Source organism: Artemia franciscana, chromosome 2 (genome assembly GCF_032884065.1).
Source record: "Artemia franciscana chromosome 2, ASM3288406v1, whole genome shotgun sequence".
NCBI classification, from domain to species: domain Eukaryota; kingdom Metazoa; phylum Arthropoda; class Branchiopoda; order Anostraca; family Artemiidae; genus Artemia; species Artemia franciscana.
The window spans coordinates 64405458-64431671 of record NC_088864.1 but is presented as its reverse complement, the minus strand read 5'-3'; the positions used below and the strand labels follow the sequence as shown (position 1 = coordinate 64431671).

The 26214-nt window shown below is 36.5% G+C and overlaps 1 protein-coding gene across 4 annotated transcripts in view; it reads right to left on the bottom strand.

Moving 5' to 3' along the window:
• The window catches only part of LOC136043945 (tryptophan 5-hydroxylase 1-like), a 142320-nt gene that overhangs the window by 113924 nt on the left and 2182 nt on the right, over positions 1 to 26214 (bottom strand). For 2 of the 4 annotated variants that reach the window (XM_065729017.1, XM_065729019.1), the window contains exons 1-2: positions 21280 to 21381; positions 972 to 1095 (exon numbers count right to left, since the gene is read on the bottom strand). In XM_065729017.1, coding sequence (XP_065585089.1) covers positions 972 to 1067 — 96 coding nt within the window. In that variant the 5' untranslated portion in view covers positions 1068 to 1095; positions 21280 to 21381. Of the gene's footprint in view, positions 1 to 971; positions 1096 to 21279; positions 21382 to 26214 lie in introns of those variants that run through there. The other 2 variants (XM_065729018.1, XM_065729020.1) reach the window with 1 other exon arrangement.

Here is a 26214-nt window from a genome sequence, read left to right as displayed (position 1 = left end):
GCTTTTGGAAATCATTTTTTTTTTTGTCTAATCCTACTTTTGGTTTTCGGACAGTACTGACGGGGCCAAAGAAAAAAAGGTACAGCAGAGAGTAAGATGGTAATGGGATGTCGTTTTTTTTTCCAGAGAAAATTAAACCAAAGCCTTTGAATATGTTATAGTCATTAGTTAATGAGGTTAGCAAGAATTATACTAAAGTATTATACTACAGATAATGTTGTTATTACTAAAACATACAAGATAAGTCTTGCTTTTACGAGGGGCTCCCCACTTTTAAACACCGAGTGGCAGCATCATGCCTTGTGGAACTGTGCCATCCATGGTACAAGGAGACATATCAGGCACAACCTGTGCTGTGGTGGGTCGAAGCAGGCCAAATGTGATGGAACAATGCTTCAAGATAATTTGTTACATCATTTTGCCTTTCCATTTCTAATTAATGAAAGCCTTTCCATTAAAAAAAAAGACATCAGTGATTTTTCTTGGGTTTTTGAAATGAAAAACCAAAGACTCTGATTAATGATTTAAACCGTGGTTATTGCAACAGTACTGTTTCATTTTTATCCTACGCATTTTTGAGGGTTTTTCAGCGAAGAGCAATTTTCTTACCTAAGCGCCGTTCTAAGCGCTGTTCGTCCATTTTTTCTAAAAAATACCTTATTTTTATAAGGTATATTTTTTTATACCTTATTTTTATATTTATATTTTTTATACCTAATTTTTATTTTATAAATACGTTACCTAAGCGCCGTTCGTCCATTTTTTCTAAGCGCCGTTCTAATTTTTAGCTAAGAGGGGCTGGGGATTGCTGTTTGCTAGACAGCTGTGAGTTTTTCGTCGCGAAAATTTCTATTTCAAATCAATATTTACTTCGATATGTTAACTTCAGTACTGAATAAAGTTCAGCTAACAGCAATCCGAAACAGCAATTTTGTTTTCTTTAATAATGTGTATTAAGTTGAATAAAATACCTCATTTTTTGCAGTCAAGGCTTCTCGTATTTTCCAATCCTTGCCGTTGTACCTGTGCAGCCAAAGACCAAGTAGACTTTTACCTGAACCACTCATTGATAGTATTTCAGGGTGCTTGATTTACCTGAAAAAATTATTATATTAATAAATGATGAAATAATTTAAAAATGGACAGTGTTCAGTATTAATATTCCAATTCACAAATCACAAAAAAAAAGTATACACTATTTCAAACAGTCTGTGGCAACGAAGTGTAAGTAAGGAGCGACGGGGCTCAACAGTAGCCGAATCTCTAAAATACGAAATTTTGACATCAATAAATGTATAAAATAAGCGGCTTATTATTTATTTAGTTAGAATGTAAGATTCATTAAGTTTAGTGTTTTCCGTCAAATTTTGCGAGCCTGAGAGAATTTGCCTGATTTTCGAAAAGGGAAGAAAATACCCCCTAAAAGTCAAAGAATCTCAATGAAAGTCACTCTGTCAGATTCAACGTATCAGAGAATTCTACTGTAAACGTTCAAAGTTCCCATCTGCAAAAAATGTGATTTTTTTTCAGAAGAAAGATTACGGATGCGTGTTTATTTAATTTTTTTCTTAGGGGTGATCATTTTAAACCAGTGGTCCCAGAACATCGAGAGAGGGAGATTTCGACCATAAATAAAAATTTCTAGTGCCCTTTCTAAGTGACCAAATAGATTGGAGGGCAAGTAGCCTCCCTCCCACGTCCTTTTCTCCCAAAATCAGCGATCAAAATTTTTAGATGGCCATTTTGTTCAGCATAGTTGAATGGTCCAAAAACTGCACCTTCGGAGATAACATGAGTCCCCACAGCCCCTAAGGATATGTCTTTAAGTTGTAAAATTTACCCATTGTTTGCGTATAGTATTTGCATTTTTTTGGGGGGGGGTGTTCTGGGGGTAGGTATCCATGAAGTCAATTTTCGGTAGCGAGGCATATTTTGGGGGGTGAAATTTCCAAGGAAATTTTGAATTGGGTTGTAATTTGTTGGCCTTACTTTATCTTTTCCCACTCAATTTTGCATGTGAAGAGGCTCCAGAAGAACTATCAGGGAGATTTCAGCGGGTTTTGAGTTTCAGGAAAGAATTTCCACGTACGCTTAGTATACTAAAAAGGATTTTCCACATTAGTCTTCCTTAAGAAACTGCACAGAGGAAGGGTGTGTTCAGCGAGAATGCTAAGGAAGATTTTCAGCAAGGATAGAAAGGTCTTTAAGGAGTTTTACGGGGGGGGGCGTATTTTATGTAGGCAAAAATTTTCACGGAGGAATTTCCTTTTATGGGAGGGTGTTTTTCATGGAGAGTGAGGCAGATTCACCAGAATTATTTTGAAAAACCATCAGAAATTGAATAAAAAAAATAAGTTTTTTCACTTTAAAAGAAAACATTTTTTTTTAGTAAATTTGTCAATTTGGTCAATTATTGGCACCTTTCACGTAAGGGGTTAATTCAGGAATGATCGGAAAAGCGCTTAGATATTAAAATATTTTCAAATGGAATTATGCTAAGGAGGATTTTCCAGCATAATCATCCTTAAGAAATTGCACCGGGGAAGGGGGTGTTCAGTGAGCTTGCTAAGGATGATTTTCAGTGGGGATACAAGTGTCTGGAAGGAGTTTTACGGGTGGGGGGTATTTTATGTAGGAGAAAATTTTCACGGAGGAGTTTCGTGTGATGGGAGGGAATTTTTCATGGAGGGTGAGGTAGATTTACCAGCATTATTTGAAAAACCATCAGAGATTGAATATAAAAAAATAAGTTTTTTCAACTGGAAGTAAGGAGCAGCATTAAACCTAAAAACGAACATAAATTATTCTGTATAGGAAGGGGTGGCCTTCTCCTCAATACATTATTGTCACCTACTTAATATTCTGCTCTTTACACTAAAGTTTAAATGTTTGTTTGAACAATTTGTTTTAAAAACGATCATTTTTTTACTTAATCAGACAGTTCTTGGCAACGAACTGTAAGTAAGGAGCGACCCGGCTCATTACCAACCGAAACTCTAAAAAAGGGAATTTTGACACCAATAGACATATCAAAAGAATTGGCTTATTATGCTAATTTTAAATATACAAGTTTTATTAAGTTTAGTATTACCGATTAAAAGCTACGAGCCGGAGAAAATATGCTTGATTTTTAAAAACGGGGGGAAACATCCCCCAAAAGTATTAAAATCATAATGAAAATTACATCATCAGATTCAGCGTATTTGGAAGCCTTACTACACTGGATTCAAGCTACTATCTGCAAAAATGTGAAATTTTGTATTTTTTTTTCCAGAAGAAAGATCACTGATGGGTGTTTATTTGTTTGTCTTTTGTTTGTTTTTGTTTGTTTTTCCCAGGGGTGATCATGTCAACCCAGCGGTCCTATAATATGGTGAGGTGGTTCATTTGAATGGAAATTAAAAGTTATAGTGCCCTTTTTAAGTCCCCAAAAAGATTGGAGGGCAACGTGACCCTCTCCCCGGCCCTTTCCCCCAAAGTCACCGGACAAAATTTTGACAAAGCCATTTTGCTCGTCATAGTTAAATTGCCCAGTAACTATGATCTTCGATATAATATTACCCCCTCCCCCACAGCCCCAGGGGAAAGGTCTTAAATTATAAAAGATGCCCACTGTTTTACGCGTAGTATTTGTTATTGTGAAGTATGTACACATTTTGGATGGGGGGGAGGATTATTGCGGAGGTTTTTCTACGGGGGAAGTTTCTATGGGGACTTTTCCAGGTCCCCACATTTTGGATGGGGGGGAGGATTATTGCGGAGGTTTTTCTACGGGGAAGTTTCTATGGGGACTTTTCCAGGGGAGGGGGGGGGCTTTTCAGGATAAATTATGCGCTCGGGGAATTCGCCAGAATTCGCATACAATTTTTTTTTTTAATGTTTTGCTTTCTTTTTTCCGTCTCAATTTTACGCGTGGAGCTGTTAAAGGTAATTGTCCGGTGTAAATTTTTACCAGGGTTGAATTGTCAAGAGGATATTTCCGCGGAGAGGGTGATCTTTTCATGGAGGAGGGGCTTTCCGTAAGGGTGTGGACGTGGAGGAAGCTTCTTTAAAAGTACTAAAAAAAAATTGTGTAAAGAGCGAGATTTTGAGGACAGGCAATCCCTTTCATACATGTGATAATTTCTTTTCGCTTTAAGTTTTATTGTTGCTCCTTACTTTCAGTTCAAAAACTTGTTTTTAATTTATTTCACTTTAAATATTGGCTTTGGTTGTACCGGCATCATTGTTTTTTTTTATAAAGCTTTTGTTCATATAATAGAAAAGATAGAGATATAGACTCTGCCTCTCTTCCATCGCCATCAATACTGTAAATATTTGTTTGTTTTAAAGCTTGTTTGCCACCCCTCAAGTGTGATACCTGGGTTGCTTGGCCCCTCCGTTCCCCTCTCCCCAAATTTGACCCTGAATGGAAGAATTTATTGATGCCCATTTGTTTGAAACAATATAGTTTTTAGGTCAACTATTTTAAGAATGAACAAAAAAGAATGAACCAACATCAAACCTTAAAACATATAGAAACTATTTCGTAAATGATGGTTCCTATCCTCTCCTCAACGCTCCACTCTTTAAGCTAAAGATTTGCTTTTAACCCCTAATGCTTCATTAATGACTTAATAAGCTGCAGGAATATTACAAGGAACGAAATATATTAAATCAAAATACCTGATAAACAGAAAAGACTGTTGACGTACATTGGCTTTAAACATAACAAATTTTGTACAAATGTCTTAAAAGGTGTGTAATGCCCCACGTGTAATTACTATATTTCTTTCACTCATAAATGCTTCCAGTAAAATACTATCAAAGTTTAGCATAAATAGCAGAAGAATTTTTGCTTCTTTTAAGCTTCAACGTCACTATTTATTTTTATTTGAAGAAACTTTTCTTCTTTAATTTTTTTTTCTATGTCATGTCAACGTTTTATGTTGTTTTTTCTCAAGAGACACTTCGTATGGAAGGGACAGTCATTTAAACTTCAGAAGGGCTCGTTCAAATGCAAATCGGAAGTTCTAGTGCCCTTTTTAAGATTCAAATTAATTGGAGTGAAAATACCCCCCACGCCCTCTTTACCCCAAATACATCCGATCAAAACCTTTAGATAGCTGTTTTGTTCAAAACAGTTCGAAGATCAGCTAACAAAAACTTCAGGGTCGACACAGACCCCCAGAGCCTTGGGGCAAGTGTTTTAAGGAATCCCCTTGGGGCACACAAGATTCTTATGGAAGGGGTGGTCGTATAAACTTTAGAGAAGGCTCATTTGATTGGACACTGAAAGTTCTTGTTCCCATTTTAAGAGTCAAAAGTGAACGGAGGGTAACTAGTCCCCTCCCATGCCCTCTTTTCCCCAAATACATACGATCAAAATTTTTAAAAAGCCATTTTGTTCAAAATAACCCTAAGATCATTTAACAATGCCTCTGGGGTTGACAAGACCCTCAGAGCCCCTGGCGAAGAGTTGTTAGTTATAACCCGGGGTATATAAGGTTATTATTGAAAGAGTGATCGTATAGGTTTTGGAAAAAATTCATCTGATTAAAAATTGAACGCTCTAGTTCCTTTTTTGAATCAAAATTGACCGAAGGGCACCTAATCCACCTCGTATTCTCTAATTTCTCCAAACGGACCCAATCAAATTTTTGAGGTAGCCATTCTGTTCGAAATAGTCCAAAGATGATATATCAGTGCCTACAGGATTAATACAATCCCCCTAGAACGTGGGAAAACGCTGTAAGTTATCCCTCAGGGGCATATTAGGCTTTTATGAAAGTTTTTTTGGCGTAAACTTCGGAGGAGGTTCATCTGATTGTAAATTGAAAGTTCTAGTTCCTTTTTGTAAGAGTCGAAAGTCATGAGGGGACAACCCCCCTCCCCCCTACGCCCTTTTTTTCATAAATTTATCCGATCGAAATTTTGAGATAGAAATTTTGTTCAAAATAGTCTAAATATCGTACAATAATGTATTTAGGGTTGAAACAACCCTCAGAGTTCAGAGTCCAAAGCAATGGTTTTAAGTTATGCATCGGGGCGTATACGGCTTATATTAAAGGGTTGGTCGGATAAATTTTAGAGGAGATTTATTTGTTAAATCAAAAGCCCCCACAGCTCCCTGGGCAAATATTGTAAGTTATCCAATTTGTCCACTGTTAACATGCGGAATTTATCATTGGAAAAGGGGGGAACTTTTGATCGTGGGTGCGTCCGAAAATATTATTCGTATTGTGGTGAAATTTTGAAGAATGTTGGAGAGTATGGTGAGCTAAATAAAAATATACTGTCTACATCCACGTAATCAAAACTGCATATCTGCAATATTTTAGGAAGGGGTAAGAGTATTAATTTAAACTTTCAAGGCCACTACTACTACTACTGCTACTACTGCTGCAAATGCGAATAGTTGTGACTGGGACTACAATTTTAGGAAATTTTGAACAAGATCAAAACGCACTATTGGCATACTGATTGTAAAAAGGGCGTATCAGCAATATCTCGGGAAAAAATGATGGCATCAAGTTGAAACTTTCAGGGTTTGTTGAAAAGTACTTGAACCTTCAGAGAATATTTAAGGGGATTTTAAATTAAATAAAAAAACACTAGGTGGAACCATTTTATCGACCGACCATATCTACAATATCTTAGGAGTGACTAAGGGTCAGAATATTCCATCAAAACACACACTACGTGCGTCTAGGTTGTCCGAGGGGCGTATCTGAAACGTCCCAGGAATGGCTGATGGCATTTAGCTGAAATTTTCAGAAAACGTTAAGGGGGTTTTTATATAATCTAAAGCCACTAAATATAACTATTAAATTAAAATTAGACATTTTAATTCTTACGTTAGAGACATTAAATACTGGAGGAATGTTCAGTATATTAACCAAAATTATAACTTTTGCAAACAAAAAGGAATAAAAACTAATTATAAAAAACTTTCCGGAAAAGATGTTTTTCAAAGAAAAGTAATTTTTTTTATTCCCAGAGGTTTTTCTCTAGAAATGAGACAAAATTATGCAAATCCCTATCCCCTAAATATAAGCTATAGTTAACTAAAAACCTGGCAACACAAAAAGAACAAACAGGAATTAGTTAAAAAAAACTTTCCGAAAAAGATGTTTTTAGAAGAAAAGTGGAGAGTATATTGAATTTAAGATCAAAAGAAATAAACTCCTATGATAGTTCAAACTCAAAACGACCAAAAATAACAATAAACACAAACAATAGGCAGAACAATAGAATTGTTTTTCCTTTTTTTGTGAGACAGTGGAATTCAAGCCTTAATGAATATTTTTACCCCTTATCCAAGGGCTGTCCTCAGCAAAACACAAATGAATATTTATGCTGTGAAGCAATCAATCCGCTTATCCTTGCAAAAAAAATCCTTGATCAAACTTGCATCCGTCATCAATCTTTTTGGAAAAAGTGTAAATTTCTGATTTGTGTTAATAGGGCTTGGAACATCTTCAAGAGAGTTCTCTGAAATCTCAAATTTTTTGGTTAATTTTCATATGGATCTTTCATCTTATTAAGGTTTTCTGCAATTTTTTACATGTGGTTTTAAACTTCATTAGTCTTATACACTTTTAAACTCACTATAAAAAGGAAATAATTTAATTTACGCAAAGCTATCATAAATCTGTGTTCCCTTTGCAAGTTTTATATGCTAATTTTCTCCAGTCCTCAGGAATTAATGTTTCAATGAAAGACAACAATTTGGATGTTGTTTGATAGCTAGAAATCACATCCATGCATCTATGGAATTTAATTTTGAAGTTTACTTTACATTTTTTGTAGATTGGAAAATACGTTGAAAAATCGGTATTTCCTTTTTAAAGCAAGTTTAGATCATTCTCTAGGAAGAATTTAGAATTAAGATCTTAATTCTGACTACGTGACAGGATATATCTAGTTCTATGAGCCCAATGCTATAAGTATCGTGCCTACTATGGCTATAGGCTTGTCATAAATTCCATGTTACAAGTAGAAAATCAACTTTTCTTTATAATTAATTTTAAAAACTTCTTCCACAAAACAAGTTTTTCAAAGAAAAGTAAAGAGCTCCATTATTCCAAGAATGAGCAAAAATAAAGTCAAATAATCTTCCATGCGTAAAACTATCTCAAATCAGTGTTAATAAATAAATAAAACTAAAAAAGAACAGAAATTAAAATAAATAGCCGAGTCAAACCCACAAAACGAGGAAAAATGAACATGAGTTAATTTTAACCTCCTGATAACCATGACTTTTCAAGACTAGAATACAATTTGCGCTTTACTGAAAGAGACACAACAACAACAAAACAAATGACCGTAGATTGTCAGTTTAAGTGACATATACTGATATTTATTCCTCGAAGTTTTGATGATTTTTTATTTATGAAAGTATAAAAATTGAAAACCTTTCAGCCGTGTTTTGTTTTCAGTAAAGCGCAAATTGTGTTCTAGTCTTGAGGAGTCTTGGGGGTTATAAGCCCTATTCATGTTAATTTTTTCTCGTTTTGAGTTTGAATCGGCTATTTATTGTAATTTCTGTTCGTTTTGAGTGTTATTTATTTATTGATACTGAGTTGTGGTAGTTTTACGCTTGGATGATTATTTGACTTAATAGTTGCTCTTTCTTGGCTTAATGGAGCTCTTTACTTCTGCTCGTGGATAATGGAGCTCTTCACTGCTGATGATGAACACTGTATATGTGTTCGAAATATCCAGTTAAAAATTTTATATCTGTTCACTATCGATTAAAAGGTTTCATCCCTATTTTGAAATGTTATACTTTAATTCTAATTGAAAAACTTATTTTGCGGAATGTTTTTTTAAATTAATTTCTTTTTTTTTATTGACATAGCGTTTTTCATGGAAAAATAATATTTTATATCTTTCCAATTTTATTCTATAAGGATCGATAGTATGGTTTGCTATTTCTATATTGGAGAAACTTTTTCAACAATTTTTAATCCTTGCACAAACTGTATTTTTTAATTCAATTTTATAGCTTCTGAAGTTGGCCTGAAAAATAAAACTTAGCATCATTCCCAATAGATTCTATCTACGCTCTTTGACGATCTGGATGCAATTACACTCTTTTCATTTTTTTTAAATTGTAAAAGCAAAAGTAGTAATACCTGTATCCCCAAAAGTTTTAAGTTAATACCCCCAGTCGTTCTCGATATATTACTGAGGTATCTTTTTGGCAACCATAACTAAAATGTTATTTTTTTAAGCAAAATTTGGTTTTAAAGCATAAGGGGCGAGTTGCATAATTGTGGGGGGTTGACATGCCTAATATCCTTGAAGACATAGTTGCTGGACCGTTCTACTATGCTTAACAAAATAAATGTCTCAACATTTTGACTGGATGCGTTTGTACAAAGAATAGGCTTGAGAGAAAGATTGATTGCCCTCAAATCTCTTGTTACTCTAAAAAAGGCACCAGAACTTTTAATTTTGAATTGAATTAACTCCGTTAAAAGTTTCAATGATATTTCTAGCTATTATAGAGTGATGCTGCCTATGATATTGCTTATATGCCCCATTGAAACCTGCATGTACATAGTTTTGTCCCTTAATTGAAACTCCTGAGCGGTCCTTAAAGGTTGATCTTAAGATAATTAAATTTGAAATCTGGTACTTCCTTGAATTAATTAAGTGACCAGAATTACTTAAGAGATCATTTAAAGATTGTTAAATACGGATTAAAAGTGCTGCTGCTTACTGACCTAGTTTAGAACATTTATTTTTTGAGACAGTTTGGAATATAAGTATATGAATTTTGAGAGAGCATTTTAGGCATATTAGCGGTGCTCTACAAGCGTCTCAGGCAACAAGCAGAAGAGGGGAGGAACCCACCGTAAAAGCCGTACGTACCTGCTGGTATTTAGTTAATATTAAATTGCAGAGAATAGGTGAGCGGGTCCCTACACTTCCCTTTCTCCTGGACGGACTTGGTATATAATCAAGTGCCCTTGACATATTTTCTATCGATATAAACCTACGCTGTATAATACGGTCTGTGATTTTGGACTTGGTGTGTTAATTGGTGTGATTTTGGACTTGCTGTGTTATCGGTGACGGCTGGTAAGCTCTTTTGGATTCCCGTATTAGACTTTTTGTCACAAGCAGTCAAAATTGTAAAAAGCCGCGATGAAGTTGCAAAGAAAGCATCCCAGTTTTTCCAAAAAGAAAGACATTATGAAAGCAAAAGATATCTTATGGACAGAAGCGAACTGTCTTGTTCGAATGTCCACGAAGTTTGCTATGAATGACAGTGTTTTGGAAATGATCAAATTGTTACAGACTTGTGATGACGATAAGGTTACACTGCCTAATTTCCTTATTTTTGAGCTAGAAAAAATCCCCTCGATCCCACGTGAAAGTATAGTGATTGTTACACGTGATTGTTACTTCTCGAAAAGTAAACTTTTAACTGCTGAAGTCCCTGCTGAATATATTTCCAAACCATCCTATGCCGTGATTGTCAAAAATCTACCAAGTAATCTAGCCCAACCGGAATTAAGGAAAGACTTTTTAGAACAAGCTTGTTGTGACGTTAGCTACAGAATTAGCACCCGAGGTGACTGGAAAGTTATCACAGCATCAAAATATGATGCTCACGCAATAGAGAATGTGCTTCGTAGCTCTAACAGCACCATTAGAGCTACGGTTAAATGTCCTTCTCACTTTGGAATAATTAAACGCGTCTCAAATGATCTGAACTCTAATGAAGTTAAGTCTCTTGTGCTAAATTGCAGTGAAGCAAAGCAAAGCGGCTCCACCAGATCTTTCAGGCTGGAATTTGAAACAAAATAGGATTTATTACGAGCAATCACGTTCCCATTGGTGATCGGTTTAGAACGATTCCCCATTCAGGAGTTTTTTTATCTACCCCTTCAATGCTGTAAGTGTCAATCATACAAACATATTTAAAGTACATGTATAAACGAAATTTGTTGTTCCGTCTATAGAGAAAAAGGTCACGGTAGCTCTAAAATAGCCCCCAGCTAGAAACTGACAAAATGTCCTCTTTGCAAATCAGACAGTCATCCATGTTACAGTTACAAATGTCCTGTTGCACAAGCTCTGCTGACTTCTTCAACTTCTAACTTAGAACACGTTGTTACTTCGTGTGGCAGTCGCGAAGTCAAAGTTTTAAAAGAAAAATTCTATTCTGAGCGCCTTTCTATCTCTACTTGCTTTTAATCCTCCCCATCTATGGCTCAAAATACAGAATCGAATTGGTTTTCCTACCGAGATTGCAAAAATGTGTCCAATGTGTCAAATGAGTCTTTCAGTAAAGTGAAAAGAGCATCTCAGTTGAGCTCACTTCCTACTTCGCACACACAAATCACGGGCTGAAATGTGCTGAAATAAGCGCCGTTCCTCTTCGACGTGTTCGTAATCAGTCTCAGCTAGAAGATTGGCTAAAAAGACTGAGATCTAGTGGATGCGTGTAATTCGGCCAAACTATGGCTTTCTGTTTGGAACGACTGTGACCACGCGAGAGATGGCTTAATAAATGACTTGACAAGGAACTGAAAATCCATAAGTTAATCCGTATTGCTGAAGACCCCTCCAAACTCTGGAAGTATAGAAGTGCTATATAGTATAGCCAGAGTGCTACTGTGCCCGAAAAAAGTGGGTTGAATATTTCGTGAGGGAGTTCGGTGCTCCCAAAAAAAGCATAGAGGAGTTTTCCGATAAACAGATTGACCTTGTTCTTTAAAATATGACAAAATATTTCCCGTTTGTGTCGCCAAGTGCTGTTCACTCTTAGATTCCGAAATTAAAAAAAAATTTTCCTCTGGTGTTGATTCTATTTCAGCAAGGCACTTGCAGGCTCTTTAATCGAGCAACATTTAGCGCAACTGTTTCAGATGATCCTTGTTTGTGGTGTACTCCCTTTGCAACTTTATATCTTACAAATAACTCACATCCTTAAAAAGGGCAAAAAAGACACTTCTCTCTTCAGCTCTTATCACCCAATTACCGTCTCATGTACTACTTTCAAGCTCTTTGAGTCTTTTTTGATAAGAGACATTGAAGAAAATTGTTCCATCCCTCCTCGTCAATCTGGGTACCAGCGAGGCTTTAGTAGAAAACATGCTCTCTTTCTGCTTATAAATGTGCTGAAGGATATTGAAGAAAGAGATGATTTCCTGGTTTTGTGTGCACTCGATGCTTCAAGAGCTTTTGACTCGTGTACATTTTCGCAGGTTTTTCTTGAGGTCCATTTGAAAGGTATTGATGCTGCGGTAATTACTTGTTTAAGATACATGTATAGAAATCTGAAGGTTGGAATTAAGGATGGTAGCCAACTATTTCCGATTCTGAAAGGTAGGTGTACGCCAAGGAGCTCTTACTTGTCCAGTTTTTTTTTTAATAATTGTGTTACTGGTACTCAAGATAAGTTGAAATGTGCATTTATCTTAAAAGGAGATGATCTTTCGTTAGTTACGTTTGCGGGCGACTTACTAAACTTATCCTGTAGTTTCCAAGGATACTCTTCAACTTTTGAGTTTCTCCAGGAAGATTACTAACACATTGGCTTGATCTTTAATGCTGATAAAACAGTTTTTCTACCGTTCAACTACAAAGGGGATAGAAATTCAATAAGTCTATTTGGCCCTGAGGTTCCTTTTGCTAGCAGCCTCACTTACCTGGGCATGTCTTGGAGCAAACCTGAAAGAAACTGTGAGCCCGGCATGAAAAACTAGGCTAGTAGGATTCGGGCTGCGTATACTTCCCTGGCTTCAAACTTTCGTATCTGAGTAGAGTTCACCATCCTCAGTTATACAATAGCCTAACAGCTCCTCACTTACTTGACCTTGCTCCTGTTTGGTTTTTTCTTAATTGTGGTAAGAGAAAGGAATTTCATCACCTTTATTTTAAATTTGAAAAGTGGTTAATGGAATTTCAAACTTGGACAAGTAACTCTCTTTTCTGCAAAGAAAATATTATTTGGTAAACCCAGCTGGAGTTATTGAGAAGCGTATTCGTGATTTCACTACCGAATGCCAGAAGTCTTCCCATCTTTGGTCATTTCTGTTTGTCCCTTGTTTGTAGTTGTCAAAGTGTGTTTTTATTTCTATTGTTTCTTTTTTGTTCTTTCTTGAGTTTCACTCTGTCTTTTTCTGGGCTTTCTGCCCAGTTTTTTTGTGATGGACTATAAATAAAGTGATGATATAACTTGTTCTTCATATATTGCTTTGTCACCTTTTTGAAAGTCCACATGCTCATAGTTTTTTTTTTTATTTATTTAGTTCGAAATCCGCCTAAATGTTCCTTAAAAGCTTCACCTTAGTACCCTTAGCTTGCGCAGTAGCCATAGCTGTAGCAGCATTAGCAGCAGCATACGCATAGCACGTTTGGTTTCTTCAAAATCCCCTTCTACACACGCTGAAAGCTTCAGCTTAATGTATACCATCATATTTCAGCTTTATATATACCTGTGTGGGCATAGTGTGTTTTGGTTTAGTGCCATAAAGTTTCTATATATCCCAAATTTTTCTAGTTTTAATAGCAGTAGCAGTAGCTGCAGAATTAATTGTAGTAGCCTAAACTTTAGCGGCAGTAGTGGTAATAAAAATAGTAATAGTAGCAACATTAGCAGTAGCATGAGAAGAACCAGTAGCATTAGGATGCAAATATTTTCTTTGGGTTAGTTCAAAATCTCTCACAACAAGCCCTGTTAGTTTCAACTTCACCTCCCAAACAATTCCTAAGAAATTGCTGTTACAAACTTTTGACAACCTGCATACAGAGGGCGTGTTCTGATTCAGTTCATATTCCCCCCTCAAAATTTCTTGAAAATTTCACCTTCATGCCCTTGGGCATAGTTGTAACAGTAGTCGCAGTAGTAGTATTGATATTACTAGTAATAGCATTGAATAGTGGTAGTACTACCAGCGGAAGTAATATTATCCTTTCGGTCAGTTGAACATCTCCCTCATCGAGCCCTGGCAGTTTAAATTTAATACAATTAGCCATTGCTATGACATTGCTGATATGTTCTTTTGATAACCTATATGTTCATTTACTTCTTGAAATTTTCATATCAATGCTTTTAGCCCTACAAGTAGTTGCAATTGAAGTAGCAATATTAGTTGTAGTAAATGTAGCAGTAAATAGTAGTATTAGCACTAGTTTGCACATATTGTCTTTTGGTAAAATGATGTTCCTCTTTAAGTATTCTCTGAAAGTTTCAACTTAATAGCCAAATCAATTCTTGAATTACGCTATTTTTTACAATGTACATGCACTTAGCGTCTTATAATTAAGTTTAAATTTCCCCTGAATACTGTAAATGGAGTAGTGTGGTAGTAGTAGTGGTGGTAGTTTTAGTAGTAGTGGTTAGAATGCATTTATTGCCTTTTTAATCATCTTCCTTATCATTTCCTGAATTTTCCAAATTAATATATTCAGTTATTCCTGTGCTAAACCCTTTTGAAAATCCGTAAACACATAACATGTTTTGATTTGGTTCAAAACTCCCCTCAAAATCCTCTGAAAGGCTCATCTGAATACCCTTTTCTTTTGGAAAGTAAATTTGAAACATGCACACCTTTCTCAATTACATAAACTATGCGTAAACAATGAACGAATTTTCCTACTTACAGCCTTTGTCCTTAAGACTGTGGGGAGGTTGACACCCCTAATACTGGACCTTTCAACAATGCTGAACAAAGTACTTCTCTTAAAATTTCGATCGAATATGTTTTTGGGGAATGATAGGCTTGTGGGCTGCTGACATCCCCCTATTCACTTTTGACTCTTAAAAAGGGCACTAAAGCTTCCAACTTCCAATCGAATGAGCTCCATCCGATCCAAATTTATTTTAACTACCCATGTCACAAAAAGCTTATATGCCTTGGGTACAACTTTCAACCCTTGTTCATGTGCTCTGGGGGATTGTGCCCACCCTAAAGACATTGTTATATGATTTTTGGACTGTTGTAACAAAACTTTTGAGTTTTTAGAAAACAAAAAAGTTTGAGAAAATAGGATGTCAGGGAGGGGGGCTAGTAACTTTCCATCATGTTTGACTTTTAGAAGGGAACTAGAACTATAAATTTCAAATCAAATGAGCCTCTTCTAAAGTTCACACGATCACCCTTTGCATAGAAACTTTATATGCCCTTGGGACATAATTTACAACTCCCAAGACTCTATCGGATTCTATCCCCTCCCCCAAAAGGTCTTATTGCACAATCTTAGAACTGTTTTTAAATAAATTGCTATCTCAAAATTTCTATCGGATGCATTTGTAGAAAACAAAACGTAGGGGTGAATGGCTGCTCACAGTCACCTTGACTCTTAAAAAGGGAACTAGAACATTTGATATGCAATCAAATGAGCCCTCTCTGGAGTTTGTACGACCACCCTTACTATAAAAACCTTATATGGCCTCGGAGCATAAATTATAACCCTTGCGCTGAGGGCTTGGGGATGGAGGATGTCATCCGTAGAGACATAATTTCCAGACATTTTCACTACATTGAACAAAATGGCCATCTTAATATTTTGATTAGTTATGTTTTGGAAATTGATGGGTGTGAGGAGAGGGGGGGGTGTTTGCTGCCCTCCAATCACTTTTGACTTTTAAAAACGGCCCTTTCAACTTCCAATTGAACTAGCTTTTTCTTCAAGTTTTTACGACAACAAATGACCATCCCAAAGTTTCTATCAGATGCATTTTGGGAAAGTACGAGGTGTGGGAGGGTATCCACCCTCCGATCACTTTGAATCTTAAAAAGGGTACTAGAACTTCTGATTACTAATCCAATGAGTCCCTCCGAAGTTTATACGACCACTCTTTCTATAAAAACCTTATATGGCCCCAGGGCAGAACTTACAACCCTTTCCCTGAGGGTGGCGGGGAGGGGAAGTGTCATCCTCAAAGACATAATTTCCGAGCCTTTTAACTACGCCGAACAAAATGGCTATCTCAAAATTTTGATTGCATTTGTTTGGGGAAATGGTGGGTGTTTAAGGGGGGTTAGTTCCACTCCAATTACTTTTGATGACTCTTAAAAGGGGCACAAGTCCCTTCATTTTCCTGTCGAATGGGTCTTGTGTGATGTTTCTACAACAACAAATGACCATCTCAAAATTTCTATAAGTTGCATTTGGGGAAAATACGAGGTGAGGGGGTTCTATCTATCCTCCGATCACTCTGAATCCTAAAAGAGTAGTAGAACTTTTGATTATCAGCCCAATGAGCCACCTCTAAAGTTTATACGATCACTCTTTCTATATAAACCTTATATGAACCCAGGGCATAATTTGTAATCCTTGCCCTAAGGGCTGTGGGGGAGGGGGTTGTCATCCTCAAAGACATAATTTCCCGATCTTTCAACTCCGTTGAATGGAATATCTATCTCGAAATTTTGATTGGATGTGTTTGGGGACATCGGGGTTTGGGAGGGTGTTAGTTGCCCTCTAATCACTTTCGACTATTATAAAGAGCACTAGACCTTTCAATTTTCTATCGAATGAGCCCTTTTCAAATTTTCTACGACAATTCCTTAGATATCAAGTGTCCGGGTCTAAAAAAAAAAAAAGTACATTGTGTCCACATCGCTCTTTACTAAGGCATTGCTATTGCGCTGCCTATAACTAACGAACAGAAATTATTCCGTATATGACTGGGACTACCTTCCTCCTCAATACCTCTGTCTTCAAGTTTTTTACTGCTTTTAAAAAATATTCAGATTCTAATTTAACGACTCTTGCGTTTCAGGAGTCATTCTTAAAGAACTGGGACAAAAGATCAAGCTTTAGCATTAAGAGGGGGGCATCTCCCCCACAAATAGATTAATTTTTGCTTCTTTAAAGTTTTATTGGTACTTCTTACATTCAGTAGAAAAAAAATAGTTTTTTTTAGATTTAATTGAATAAAAATCATAATATTTTTCAACTGAAAGCAGGGAGCAACATTAAAATATAAGACGATCAGAAATTTTAAGTATATGAGGAGAGTTATCCCCTTAAAAAGTTCGTCTCCCACAGAAACCTCCCATCCTTACAAGAAATTCTTCCCGTAAAAAAAACAACCAGTAGAAATTTCCTCCTCCCCCTCACACGAAAAATATATCCACTCCTCCCAAATAACAAATACTATACTTTAACAATGCGCCAATTTCACAACTAAAGGACCTTTCCCTAGAGGCTTTGCGGGGCCAAGTTATCTCCGAAGGTTGAACAATATGGATATCTCAAAATTCTAATCAAACAACTTTGGGAAAAAGGAGGATGGGAGAGGTGCTTGCTGCCCTCCAGTATTTTTAGTCACTTGAAAAGAGCACTGGAAATTTTAATTTCCTTTTGAATTTGCCCTATCCCGATATTTTAAGACCACTGACTCTATACTATCACCTCTGGGAATAAAAAAACAAATAAACATCCTTTATGTTTATTTTTCAAAAAAAAAACAAATCCATATGTTTAAAGAATGGAGGTTGGAATCTGTACAGTATGACTCTGATACGTTGAAACTGATGGTGTGATATTCATTAAGACTCCTCGACTTTTAAAGGATTTTACCCCCCTTTTCGGAAATCAGGCCAAATTTCTCAGACTCGTAGCCTTTATCTGGTAAAAACTAAACTTAATTAATCATACAATTTTGGAATCGGAATAATAAGTCGATTATTTAAATGTGTCTATTTATATCAAAGTTCTGTTTTTTAAAGTTTTGGTTGCTAATGAGCCGCATTGTAAGCAAGGCGTGAGCCACCTTACTTACAGATCACTACGACGAACTGTTTAATTCCTGATTGTTTATCAATTTATTCCAGGGAGTCCACTCCTCCTCCTTGGAAAATGCCCTCTGTAGAAATCCCCAGGGAAATCTAGCTTCTAACCCCGGAAAATCCCCCCTGAGCATCTCTATGTTTAAAATTGAGTCACCAACGAGAAGGTAAGACAAATAAATAAACTTCGTATATCTGACAAACCCCCTGTAAATTTTTCCCTGGAAGTTCATACCTGGAAACTTCTCTCTCGATGGGAAATTCTTCCAGCTGAATACCCATAACCAGAAAATTTTTCCCCTTGAAGAATTTAAGCATACTTCCTAATATCAAAAACTATATTTAAACTTCGGACAAATTTCATAGCTCGCAGTCCTCCTTCTGGGGACAATTGGTGGGTCCTGTCACTCCCAAAGACGTAGTTATTAAACCTTTTAATTATGCTGAACAACATGGCTACCTCAAAATTTTGATGAAAAGACTCTAGCGAAAAACGGGCGCGGGAGGGGGCTAGCTGCTCTTCAATGTTTTTATCACTTGAAAAGGTCAATAGAAATTTTTATTTTATTTTTAATTTGCCCTCCCCCGGTATCTCTCCCCCCGGTAGAGAGCCGTCCTAGCTGAGCCGGTTGGTGTGCTGGATTTGGGATCGTTTGTCTGAAAGGACGCGGGTTCGAATCACAGTGTACCCAATTGCTCAGTTTAAGACGGGGGTCAGTGGCGTGACTCTAAAGCTTAGCCAGAGTCGACCCAGCTCTGAATGGGTACCTGGAGAAATCTGGGGAAGGTAAACAGGAAGGGTGTGCGAAAGCACAGGATGGTTGGCCCCCAACCCCCCATTGCACTTCCTGGCTGAAGGGCCAAGAAACGGAGATCAACACCGCCGGTAGGGACTGTAAAGTCTAATGCCGTATCCTTTTTTTGCCTCCCCCGGTATTCTAAGACCACTGTTTCTACACGATCACCCCTGGGAAAAAAACAAATAAACACGAATTCGTGATGTTTCTTTTGGCAAAAAATACAACATTCCATGTGTTTGAAGACGGAGGCTTGAAACCTCTACAGTAGGGTTCTCTGATATACTGAATCTAATGGTGTCATTTTCATTAAGATTCCTTTATATTTCAAGGATTATTACCCTTTTCGGGAATCAGGACAAATCTCTCAGGCTTGCCGCCTTTATTTGGTAAAACTAAACTTAACCAATCTTATATTTTTGGAATCAGCATAATAAGCCAATTATTTAAATATGTCTAATTATAGCAAAATTCCGTGTTTTAGAGTTTTGGCTGTTATTGAGCAGCATTGTAAGTAAAGTGTGAGCCACCTTCCTTACAGTTCCACTGAAAAGTTCACTGAAAAGTTCTCTCAGATATTTCTCCAGAACATCTCCATATTTAAAATGGAATCGCCAACGAGAAGGTAAGACAAATAAATAAAAATTTCGTATATCTGGCAAACTCCCCTGTAAATTTTCCCTGGAAAGTTCACCCCCAGAAACTTCTCTCTTAATGGGAAAATCTCCCAATAGAATACCTGTAGCAAGAAAATCCCTCCCCTTAAAATATGTCTGAATACTTCCTAATAACAAAACTATATGTAAACTTTTGACAAATTTCATAGCTCTCAGCCCTCCCTCTGGGGAAAGTGGAGGGCCTCGTCATCCCCAAAAACTTAGTTTTTAGACCTTTCAACTATGTTGAATAATATGGCTATCTCAAAATTTTGATCGAACGACTCCAGCATAAAAGGGGCGTGGGAGGGGGCTAGCTGCCTTCCAATATTTTTGGTCACTTAAAAAGCGTACTAGAAATCTTAATTGTCTTTTTAATGAACCCTCTCCTGATATTCTAAAACCACTGGTTCTATACGATCACCCCTGAGAAAAAAAAACAAATAAATACGAATTCGTAATGTTTTTTTGTTTTTTATGTAAAAAAAATACAAAATTTCATATGTTTGAAGATGGCAGCTTGAAACATCTACAGAAGGGTTTTCTGATATGCTGCATCTGATGGTGTGATTTTCATTAAGATTACTTTGTTTTTAAAGGATGTATCCTCTTTTCTACGGGTAAAATTTATCCGCATAGAAATCCCCAGGGAATTCTAACTTTACTGAAAATTTCCCCGGGAAAATTCCCCCAGAGCATATCCATACTTGAAATGGAGTCGCCCATGAGAAAGTATGACCGATAAAATTAATTTATATATGTGGCAAAATGCCGCTGTAAAATTTTCATAAAAATATTTAGCCCACGGAAACTTCTCTCTCAATTGGAAATTCTCCCTGTACCAAAAATCACTCCCCCTTGAAAAATATCCGAATATTTTCTAATTACAAAAACTGAGCATAAACTTTAGACAAGTTTCATACTCGCAGCCCACACTCTAGGGACTGTGAGGGGGTCATGTCATCCCCAAAGACGTGGTTCTAAAAACTTTCAACTATGCTGGGCAAAATTATTATCTCAAAAATTTGCTTAGACAACTTTGGGACAAAAAAGGCGTGGGAGGGGGGTCAATTACCCACCAATTTTTCGGGTCACCTAAAAAGGACACTAGAATTTATAATTTTGGTTCCAATGAGCCCTTGTTCAATCTTCTAGGACAATTGGTTCGATATGATCACTCGTGGCAATAAGAAAAAACAAAGTGAAAATAAATAAACACGCAACAGAATTCTACATTTTTGGAAGTGGGAGCTTGAAACCTCTAAAGCAGTGTTTTCTTATACGCTGAATCTGATGGTGCAATTTTCAGTAAGATTCCTTAGCTTTAGGGGATGCTTTCCCCTTGTAATGAATATTGAGCAAATGTTCTCAGGCTCGTACCTTTTGATGAGAAACCTTAAACTGAATGAATTACATATATTTGGAATCATCATAAAAAGCCAATTTTTGTTTATTCCTTTTTTTGAAAATTATGTTTTTTTGTTTCGGCTGTTATCGGGTCTAATGTCTCCTTGCTTACGATTCGTTGTCACAAAGTGTTTGATAGGAAAGATGGGATGATCAGCTCCTGTCAAAATCCCAAAGTACTAAAACCCCCATCAAATGGACATAATTGAAATGATTCGACTATTCCCCGAGGTCCAAAGGCTAAGGTGCTTACGATCTTGCCCAAGCAAAGGGAGTCCCATTCCTTAGGCTAAAGACTTGTGCTACAACCTGAGCTCATGTCCTTAATTTCTGAATCCCGCAAGAAATCTCGCCACCAGAAACAGTTAAGTGATAGCCCATAAAATTGAATGCATGGTTTTTCCAGCCATCCAACTCCCTAAACTTATCCAAAATAATTTATAAAACTACGCTGGATGTACTTGACTAACGAAAAAAAAGAAGAAATAAAATAACGGTGATAGTTCTGGGCAGTTGAAAAATAAACGTGCTGTTGAAACCCTCTATTCGACCGTCCTCAGCACACGAATGTAAATAAAGAATAAAAAATATACGGATAAAATCTCAACGGCAAAATAAAAATACTAATTTAGAAGAAAATGCGGAAACAAAATCGGAAACTGCGATATCACCAACCTTTTAATCCTTCCTTGCCCTTAGCACAAAAGCAACTAGTTGTTCATCCACCTTTTCAGTCTTCTTCGGCTTTCAAAGAAGTAGTCTCTTATTGGGACTTCTTTTATCCAATGGAAACTGATTGAGCTAACTAGGCACGAATGTTCCAGATATCCAAAAGATAAGCTTTCCACTGGGATGACTATGATTAGCATTGTTTGATACTCACTCTTGTCCGAGTGCTGATGAATTTGAAAAGAAAGGGTGATTTCTTAATAACTCTGGGGATAGGTTTTTCCTTCAAAAGGCCATGAAAGAATAGCTCAAACAGCCATGAAGTTATTAATGGATATGAGGTTGTAAGATTGATTACGTTGTCGAGGGAGGTAAAAGGAATGAAGAGCGACTAGTAATTAATTTTTGCCCCCTCCCCTTTAAAAAATTTAACCACCTTCTAGATTTTCCAACTGAAAGTAAGGAGCAGTTTCAAAGCCTAAAACGAACTGAAATCCTTATGGACCTGGGGGGGGGCATGCCCTTCTTCAGTACCTTGCTTTTAACGCTGAATTCGTCTTTTTGTACCAATTATTTAAGAACAACTCGTAAAACACAACGTTTAATTAGAATAATAAACTTTTTTAAGTTCTAGAATTACCTTAACATAATGAGCGAGGTAATGAGAAGGGGACAACCCTCCCTCTGGTATATAATAATTTCGGCTCGTTTTAAATTTTGATAATACTCCTTATTTTCATTTGAAGACATTTTTGTTGTTTTTTGTTTAGTTTATTTTAAAAAAGATTTCCTTGAAACAAATTTTTCAAAGAAACATAAAGAGCTCCATTCAGCCAAAAATTAGCTGAAATATAATCATGTAAGGTAAGAATAAGGTAAAAATACTACAAATCACTTTCAGTAAATAAATGGAACTCAAAAGGAAAAAAAATTATAATAAATAGTGGAGTCAAACTCAAAACGAGCAAGATATAACATGAGTAGGGCTGATTCCCCCTTGCCTTCTCAAAACCAGGAAATAATTTGCACTTTACTACTACTACTACTGCTACTACTACTAATAACTCACCGCAGCACCAAACCGCTCTTTCTCACCAAGAGTCAATAAAGTTTGACTTTCTCACAACTCCACTTTTTAAAACAATAAAACATTTTAGCATAAAGAGCGGGGCGTTGTGGAGGGGACAGTCCCTTTCATATACGGAATAATTTCTGTTCGCTTTAAGTTTTAATGCCACTCCTTACTTTCAGTTAAATTATTTTATTATTTAATTTCTGAACGTTTTTGAATTAACGCATGTTTTGATTTTGGCTCACCGCATTTGGAAAATTAAAACGAAATTTGAATATTAATATTTTGGTGGGGCTAAATGAATCTCTCATAGTTTTGATCGGACGATTTTCATAATAAAAAGGAGTGGGGAGGAGGAATAGTTGCCCTCCAAATTTTAATTACTTAAAAAGGCAACTAGAACTTTTTATTTTTTGACGAACGTTCTTATTAATTAACTTATATATATAACTTAGGAATTAACTTACGTAACGAGCTTCTATATTCGTATCTGTTTATCACATATATGAGGGGGTTAGCTCCCTCGTCAATACCTCGCTCTTTACACTAAAGCTTGAATTCTGTCCCTGTTCTGTAAGAATGACCCCTGAATCACAAAGACCGTAGAATAAATAGCTGGAATTGCTAAAAATACCTTAGCGTAAAGAGCGATGTATTGAGGAGGAGACGAACCTCCTTATATAATAATTTCTTTTCGTTTTAAGTCCTAATGCTGCTCCTTACTTCCAGTCGAAAAAACCTTTTTTTATATTTATTTTCTCATTGTTTTTTTAATAATGCTAGAAAATTCTGCGCCCCCTTCATGGAAATTATCTTCCTTCAAGAAAAATTTTCCTCAATGGAAATATCCTTTCACGTAACCCCCTCCCCCCCCAACGTGAAAAAGTTCCCCTGAAAACGTCTGTAAATTTCCAAATAGACATTACTATATGTGAACAATTGTCAAAGTTTGTATCTTGCAACCCTTCCCCCAGAGACTATGGGGGTTAAGTCGTCTCCAAAGACATAGTTATTAGATTTGTCAACTATGCTGAACAAAATGGCTATCTCAAAATTTTGAATCTGATGGTGTGATTTTCATTAAGATTCTATGACTTTTTGGGGGTGTTTCCCCCTATTTTCTAAAATATGGCAAATTTTCTCAGGCTCGTAACTTTCGATGGGTAAGACTAAACTTAATGAAACATATATTTAAAAATCCTCATAAAAATATAATTCTTTTGATGTAACTATTGGTATCAAAATTTCATTTTTTAGAGTTTTGGTTACTATTGAGCCGGTTCGCTTCTTACCGTGGTAACGAACTGTTTGATACTACCAAGCTAAGTGAAGCTGCCAACCTGATCAATCTTTTCGTTAACCAGCTTCACCTTTTCATCTTCACTTATTCCTAGCCTTAGTGACTTAGTCTTTTTATCATTAATTTTCAAAGGTCTTCTAGCACCCTGAACCCGCAAAACCTCTAAAAGTTCATTCATTTTGCTCCAATTTTCATCTAGAATGCTTAAATTATCCAGGAAATTTTTTCCTCCCCATTTGATTCCGTGATCTCCTGTGCTCCGTAAGACTAAGTCCATTAAAATGATCCATATAAAGGGGGATAGAAAAGAACCCTCCTTTAACTCCTGTTTAAAACAAAAACAGCTACTAGTCTCATTTCCTACCTTAACTGCAGCAGTATTATTTTCATACATAGCACTAATCACTTTAATGTATTTTTCAAGTATACCACATAAGGATAAGACCTTTGCTAAAGCTCTTCTATCAACAGAATCGAACGCTTGATCATAATCTATAAAACTGAGGACCAAAGATGTTTGACAACTAGGGCACTTCTCAATTATTAACCTAAGAGTAAAAATTTAAAACCTCACTGTTCTTCTCTTAAAATATGAGCCTCTGAAGAATCTTGAATACAAGCTGGCAATAAAAAATTACAAATGCAGAAATACGCAGAAAAACAGGTCAGCCTCCAGCCATTGAGTTGCTGAAAAGAAGGCGGTGGACATACCTAGGACACGTTCTTCGTATGGAAGAGGGCCGCCTTCCTCGAACAACCTATGAATGGAAGCCAGGCGGTAGAAGAAAACGACACCGCCCCAAAAACACATTAAGACGAACATGTGACCGAGATCTGAGGACGACTGGTACCTCACTACTACCTGAATGGGAAGACGTCATCACTGTAGCATCAATGCGGGACGAATGGAGAGGCTTTGTCGGCGACCTATGCACCACCGATGGCTCTGGAGGAACTAAGTTCTAAGGTAAGGCTCTTCTCTTAAAACTTTGTCTGCAGCATCTCTCAGTCTAAAAAACATCACATGACTAAGTAATTTGTTACCTACAGAGACCACACTAATGCCTCGAGAATTACAACACTCACTCTTGTCACCTTTCTTATACAATGGTTTAATTAAGGTTTTCCTAAAATCATTAGGCACTTCCGCTTTTTCAAAAATCATATTCATCATCTTCACTAACTTATTTCTAACCTCGGAGCCATCATACTTAAGAAACTCATTTACCAAACTATCAGCATCTGGAGCCTTATTATTTTTTAATACTTTTAGTACTGTCACTAATTCTTCTTCACAAAACAAATCTTGCTTACATCCAAGGTAACACTAACTTTTTCATTCTCCTTTTTATCTTTTCCTGCAACTGTATCTTGGTTTAGCACATTCTCAAAATGTTCTGCCCATCTCTCTTTAACTCTTTCCTCATCACTGATTGTGGCCCTTTTCATATTTTTAACTGGGTCAAGTTCAGATTGACTAATTGACTACTCTCTCTTTCTCTGTTTATTAACATTCCAGTACAATATTTTACTATTATGCCATCCAGCTGCATCTTTCAGATCCTCGGCAATTTTATCCATGGCCTCTACTTCACACCTCCTTAGTTCATATCCAATGCTTTCTCCACTTTCTTTACATTCCTTTTGTTTTCATATGATCTATCACTCAGATAATTTGTGTAAAAACCCCTTCTCCTCTCTATTAAACATAAGGTTTTTTCACTAATCTTCTTAGCTGCAATCTTAACTTTCTTCCCTAAAACCCCAGACACAACTAGATGGTGATCTTTACTTTTTACATCAGTAACAGCACTCCTATATACCCTAGCCTCTTGTATTGATCCGGCCAATCTTCGGTTTACTATAGCATAATCAATAATGTCTGGTGTCTTACCATCACATGATTACCATGCCAACTTATGGGCCATTTTATGACCAAACACCGTATTGGTTATAACTAGATTGTTATACCTACAAAATTGTAAAACTCTGTAGCCATTACTGTTTTCTGTTCCTACGCCAAATTTACTTAGGCTAGAATACCATCTATCTCTATTTCAACTGACCTGGGCGTTGAAATCTCCTAGTAAGAACACCTTATTTCTCCCTGGAACCCTGTCTATTTGCTCCTGTAACTGTAAGTAAAATTCATCTGAGTCACTAGTATCTCCGTCAGTCGGTTCTTATAGGGGCATATACTACTAAAACTAATACCCTGAACTTTTTAGTCATAAAATGAGCCATTAGAATTCTATTATTAATACCTTCCCAGCCTACAAAAGACTTAGCAGCCTACTTATTCATCATGAGCCCTTCTCCCCGTCTATGTACCCCATCCTTCCTGCCTGAGTAAACAAATTCTATATAGACTAATTTCATGCTTCTTACCCTTGGGATATGAGTTTCTGAAACTCCTAATAAGTCCAGTTCGAATTGTCTGAATTCGTCAGTCAAACTGTAAATAAATGCCAAAAATGTCATCTTTTAACGTCGTAACATTCCAAGTTCCAATTTTCATGTTCTTTAAATAATTAAAGTTATTTTGGCCTCAGGAAAAACAATGATGCTG